This window comes from Daphnia pulicaria, chromosome 8, assembly GCF_021234035.1.
Source record: "Daphnia pulicaria isolate SC F1-1A chromosome 8, SC_F0-13Bv2, whole genome shotgun sequence".
NCBI classification, from domain to species: Eukaryota; Metazoa; Arthropoda; class Branchiopoda; order Diplostraca; family Daphniidae; genus Daphnia; species Daphnia pulicaria.
Window position 1 is genome coordinate 8,070,526 of NC_060920.1, and position 6,196 is coordinate 8,076,721.

General features: G+C 42.3%; 1 protein-coding gene across 3 annotated transcripts; it reads left to right on the forward strand.

The window, feature by feature from the left end:
• The first annotated feature begins 2,230 nt into the window (after nt 1-2,230).
• On the forward strand, nt 2,231-5,993 carry LOC124311339 (uncharacterized serine-rich protein C215.13-like). 3 transcript variants are annotated; one of them, XM_046775787.1, is made up of 4 exons: nt 2,231-2,306; nt 2,376-2,795; nt 3,418-3,872; nt 4,271-5,993. In XM_046775787.1, exons 2-4 carry the CDS (start codon nt 2,516-2,518, stop codon nt 4,409-4,411), a joined length of 876 nt encoding a protein of 291 aa, XP_046631743.1. In that variant the 5' UTR covers nt 2,231-2,306; nt 2,376-2,515; the 3' UTR covers nt 4,412-5,993. The 3 variants fall into 3 exon arrangements, with proteins under 3 accessions (XP_046631743.1, XP_046631742.1, XP_046631744.1); XM_046775786.1 differs by having other exon boundaries at nt 2,236-2,795; XM_046775788.1 differs by having other exon boundaries at nt 2,236-2,795; nt 3,430-3,872.
• The last annotated feature ends 203 nt before the right edge of the window (nt 5,994-6,196 follow it).

Below are 6,196 nucleotides of genomic sequence, written 5' to 3' on the forward strand. Positions count from 1 at the left end.
ATTTATTGCGCATTTCGAACATGTCGAGCGGGAAAGCCAAAAAAAAAAAAAAAAAGTTTTATGGAGGACTTGAAAAGCGACACGGTTGTCGTCGGTATAGTCCCCCTCCCGATTTCTTTTTATTTCTGTCAACGGTACAAGACACACAAAGTCCGTCCGCACCAGCTCGCGACACTTTGTCGCGCCGTTTTCATGAATCATCCCATCAGCATTGATTGGGATCAGAGAAGTCCTCAGGAGTTTTTTAGCAGAACGTTAAAAATCCGACTGTCACGTCCGGACACGCGCTCACACTGGAAGACACCGCCGACCTGTTGAAACATTTGAAATTAAATTTATTTACCCCCCGGTGAATGTCAAAAGAAAAAGAAAATCTGTTAAGAATCGATACTTGAAATAATTTGCCGATTTCTTAATTTTTTCAAAGGGGTAATTTGATAGGACACGGGTATATAGGGAGGTCGTTAACACTAGACACAAACATCATCCGCACCGACCGAATAAGCCGATGATGATGGACGGTTTTTGATCCAATTAGAACCAAGGTCATTACACATTCACTATACACATAGTAGAGAGAATGGCATGCAGCCACGGTTCAGTAGAGTTCAATACAATTCTTCCACCCTGACTCAATTTGACCAAAAAATATAAAAGGGAGATTTTTCTTTTACCAAATAAGTGGTGGAAAAAGAGCACAGAGAAATGTATACTGTATACCCACCTACGTACTATATATCTACCGCCCCCTGGCGAGAAGGGCGCCATCCCAATTTGACCTGGAATAACCTTTTTCCACAAGTGCGTAGTAGACCTGTAGTAGACACAAACAAAAGAAATGAGTCGCAGTTCTTTAGCTGTTACCATGTTGACAAAACAATCGACATCATCGAGAGAAATGAGGTCATCAACCCATCTTCTTCTTTTTGGGTTGTAAAATTACGAATCGTATTATTTGTTGAATAATTCAAGGTTGAAAGCTTAGATCCTGTCATGTCTACCAAAGAATAAGAAAAAATAAATAAAAAAGATTTGACATTTGAAGAAGAAGACGAGCCGTTAAAGCTGTTCACTCCCGCATGTCATTGGAGCTCTATTTACTGATGCTAACCGTCGACGCGCCATTTTGATTTTCTAATCTAAACGTCCAACGAAATCGAAAAGAGATGGATCTCTCCCTACCCAACCAACTGCGCCGATCGATTGTCGGCTCTAACTTGTCTGGCAGAGGGGTCCGATCCGTGACACGGGCTAATCGTTTCTCGTACGTGTACGTGATCCCGCGCGGAAGTCATGTCTCATCGTGCCAAAAAACACCAAAACTAAAAAAGAGAGAGAGAGAGAATATCACGTTACTATTGGGCTGCTGGTCGGATGACGCAATCACATATCGTCACCCTTTTTTCTCTCTCTTTTCAATCCCGAACGAATTTACAAAGATGAATAATTCCGGACTGTCTGTCTCCCGGAAATGCCGATGATGATAAAAAATAGGAGATTTTTTCTTATTTGTAAAAAAGGGGTTCTGGGTGACTAAGAAAATGGTGAAAAAAAAAAAAAAGAAACGCGAGTCAAGGTGAACGCCATTCGATTCACCAGTCGGCAAGTACAAACAAGAAATCACGTATTATAAGTCAACCACCCCTTTTTTAAGTTTCTTTTTTTGTTTGATTTCACCTTCGTTTTTTTTGTGGAAATTTTCCTGTTACGATTCAATGGCCTTAAGATTTTTGTTCTATCGGTAGGAAGAGTGAGAAAAATACGAACCTTGAAAAAACACACGTCCTCTTTTTTTCCACTTGCCGCCATTCATATTAAATCTTATGCAAATTTGTCGTTTTAGAATGTCACCGAGATGCCGAATAGATTTGCTAACGGGTTTTTCATTCGTCGTCTCGTTTTATTTTTTAAAGATAACCTAATTGAAAATGAAATGGTATTAAGCGTCTAATACAATTTTCGGGGTGAATCATGTGAGATCATGTCGAATGGCTTCCTCTCCTCCTGTCTGCTGAAGCCCCTCCTCCCCGTGATCTTTTTCGTAAAATAAAAAAGGGGGGAGAGAACGCTCACAGCCCTCGCGGCCAAATGACGCACTACAATCTGGGGATGGGGTGGATAGATGACTCCTCCCCTCTACGACAACGATGCCACCGCCATGCTACCCCTTCCCCCGTGTTCCACGGTAGGGGATAAAACCCCCAACGCATGGAGGGACGAGCCACAGTCAGTTGCGGACCAGCTCCAAGTGAACGTTCTCTTCTACTCTTATACCAAAAAGAAATTTAATCAAAGTCTCTGACTCGGTCAGTTTCTCGTTCTACGGTTGATTTCTGTAATAATCTCAAGTGAGCCAAAAAATTTCCGCTCCACAGGATAATCCATGTGTACGTGTGCGCCTGGCTTGTTACAGTGTGAACAAACGTTGGAAATTTTGGTGTTGGGAAACAGAATTTGAACTCGACCAACGAAAGAAGAAAAAAACGAAATTGATTTGCTGATTAACTCTCAACAAATGGTGCTCTCGGTGATTTTACACGCGGGTGCCGTCCCTCTCTCATTGGAAGATCAAGTCCATTACTATCCGTCATCATCAACGACCTTCCAATCATCAACCATCTTCCAATCGTCGTCACCTGCCAGTCCCGAATACGTGCAACATCTGGAGGAATTGGTTGGCGAATTAAGTGGAGTGTTTGCCACTTTTATTCATCAGAACCCGCCACCCTCGTCGCCCACCTCACTAGCAGACATGTATCACCAACGGACCAACACCTGTAGATCCTCTCCATCAGGTAAATAAAAGAACTTATTTCTTAAAAACTAAATTATTAAGAAGGGGAGAAGAAAAGCAATCAACAGTTTTTTAATTATTTTTCAATTGCTTTGAAATTATCCGACAGTTAAGAGATCGCAATTATAGTCTGCCACCGTCAAGTTTATATTTTTGTGTGAAAGAAAACTGGTCTTCTTTGTGGTTAATTAGCGAGAAGAGAGATACTCGTTGTGTGTGCCCGCGAGCTGTTTTTATTTCGGTGGAGATAAAAAGAGCAACAGTCGGTTGTCGTGGCAACAGCGATAATGAAGTGGCAAGACATGCCCTGACTTGCCTTTTTTTCGGGACTTTGTGTGTGTGCGCGTTAGTAACAATCAAGTTCTTTGTTGATGGAGGAAAAGAAAGAAAAAAAAAAGAGCAGTAGCAGCTAGGGTTCGTGAAAATTTAGGAGCGCGTAATTTAAGCTCCTCGTTAAAAGTGGCCATCTGTTGGTTTCTTCTTAAAGCTGAGATTTATTTTTCTTTTCCTTTTCACCACACTTACTGATTAGTTGAAATTACGCAAACATGTTTTTTTCTATCAAGTCAATTTAGATAGTTAATTTTAAATTTGTTTCTGATTATTTGTTTATTAATTAAAAGGTTGTTTACCAGACGTGATTCCGAAAATCAATTCTTCGGACAAGAGGAACTACTTGGCGTCTCCGTCGAGTGAAGATTTGCGGATGCGGCGCGGAATGGCGCCGATGCGCTTCCGGCTGGACAGCGTCGGCTCTTCGGTGCCTTCTGCAACGTCGTCGGCCGTGTCGACGCCTACCAGCGCCACGTCATCTTTTTTCTCGTCTTCAGCAGCGACATCACCCATAGCCTTTGATCTCCTGCCCAGCCCGTCGACCACGTCGTCGACTGTCAGTTTCTTCGCCGATTACTCTCCGCTTTCATCCGACATTTCCGATCACCGGACCACCGCTGATCTCGACACGTCGCTACCAGTCGACGCGACGGACGCTGCCGATGCCTCGGCCGCCGATTGGCGCCAAGTTGGTCGTGACCTGCGCGGCATTGCCGACCATTTCGCGTCCACCCGCAGAGCTCAGGTAAATTTTTATTCCCTCTGTCCATTCATTTCAGACACACTTCACATTTGATAAGAGGGCAGCAGCTTTATAACGCTTAGTTTTATGGGAGGGTACTGGACCGAGAGTCCGTTCGTGACGGATTTTGTATTTCATGTACCGGGGCCTACCCCCCTTGGTGTCTTATAGCCCTATCAAATTAAATGAGACTCGGACTGGGGGAAAAAAGGTAGAAAGAAAAATGGTCGTTTTTCTTTTTTCCATTATTATTATTACAGTCTACCTTTAGAAACTAACACGAGGGGGGAAAAAAGGGTAAGAAGGAAATGAATAAATAATGAAGATCTCCTGCTGGGTGTTTTATGACGAAAATCTAATCGATTTGTTTCCTTGTTCTTTTTTTATTTATGACGACACAGAACTCTGCGACTGGATGTCAGCAATGGCCTTTGCTTTCTGCAGTCCTGTCTAGCAGCCCCTTGGTCTCTGCTGCCGGACCCCTGGTGTCTGCCCTGGCCGTCTACCTTTGGTGGAAGCTGGTCAGACGTCTGACTGCGTGAATAGTCCAGTGGCAGCGTCGTCGTCGATTTGATTTTCCAGCCACCGTTTCCGGCTCGACACGCTGCCGTGTATTATCGCTACCGTCTAGCACCAATGTCTTTCACGTCAAAAGGCGCAAAAGAAGACGAAAAAGATGGAAATTGTGGAGAGACACACCCTCCCTGCCCTATGCCTACTCCTCCTACCCTTGATTTATCTGTCGTTTCTCCTATTTTTGCTAGCGACTTGTTTGTTTGATTCATTTCTCTTTATCCGCCTCGGCCGTGCCACCTACAGAAGTTCAAGTCTTGAGTTTATAATTTTCCCCACTTTTTCGACTGATTTATTATTTTTTCTAGTTCACTACCACCACTACTTTAACCATCTTTACAGCGTGTATTAAATCAACTTTCTCTTTGTTTCCTTCCATGTTTGTTTATCTTCCTTTTTCCTCCCATCCGTAACAGTTTTCGCGCGGAGTTTACGCATCGACTCCCTTCGGCTTTTTCACATCTGATCTCACAGAATAATTTCTCGATTGAGAACGAAGAAGCTATTATAGAATATGTAAAACACTTACTTTAGTGGCAAAAACAACAAATAAGTAAAAATGTTTCCAAACCAGAAATCAATTTTGCAATTTAGTTTATATATTATCCCCCCTCCCATTTTTTTCTTTTTGTTTTTCTAGTCTTTTGAGTTTTCTTTTTGCTTGTATTAATTATATAACCTTACGCTCTCAAAACATCTTTATATTTCTTTTTTTTTCTTTCGTCCGAGTGGGTGCTATTTGTTTCGACAAATCTCAAATGATTTGACCCCACCCTCGTTTCAATTCGGTTTGTCTTCTGTGTTTTTGATATCTATTGAGATTGATCTCTTGACCTCTAATCAAAAAAGGAAAAACGGACAATACGACCGAGGTGTTTGTGTGTGTTATGAACCGTTGTTGGGTTTTTTCTTTCAAAAAATGATTCTTTTTTCGAAGAGGTTGTGCGTGTGCGAGTGTTTCTCTCTTGTCTACCCGATTGCGTGTCTGATCTTCCTTTCTCTTTCCTCTCTCTCTCGTGTTTATTCGTGTACAGTTTCGTTTTTTTTTTAATCGCTCATCCTGTGTGTGTGTGTGCCGAAACTGTTTTGCCACTCTATCCATTTTCAAACCAAAATCTCGCCCCTTCAACTCGTTGTTGTTCACAATTTGACCGACGGACTTTGTTTCATTCCGTCGCTGTTTTGTCTTTGACGAGTTGTTGAGGAGCGGCGTTTCAACAGGCTACCCGCCGGTCTTTCGTACATGGACAGAGTGTGAGATAAAATAGGGACAAAACCAAAACAAGTCGATTGAATCGACGATCTACATTTTTTTCGTTTTGTCACATTTTCAAGTTTCCCACCTGCCTCTAATTAGATCTTTTTTTTGGTCCCATTTGTGTGTCGGTTTATTTTGAACAGTATAACTTTATATCATTGTATAACGTTTGTTTTTTCCCCAATATGCAAAAAAGAGAGCAAATTAATTATGTCGACTTAGCGATTGGCCCCGCGGCCGTCGTTGTTTGTACAAAATACAAACGTAAATGAGAACAAAAATTTTGAATGATCGTTGGGCTCTTTTTTATTGATTTCCAGCCGGCTAATCGCAATTAGATTTAGACGTATTATCGTTATAGAGTATTATTGGGTGACGGGGTTCGGTGGCCGACCGAAACTGGAAAACACCTGGGCCGATTCGCTCGACTGGAAAAAGTCAATTAAGCAGAGACCCGGGTCCTTGCGTGTGATCATCGGTCCCAAATTAGTCTCGG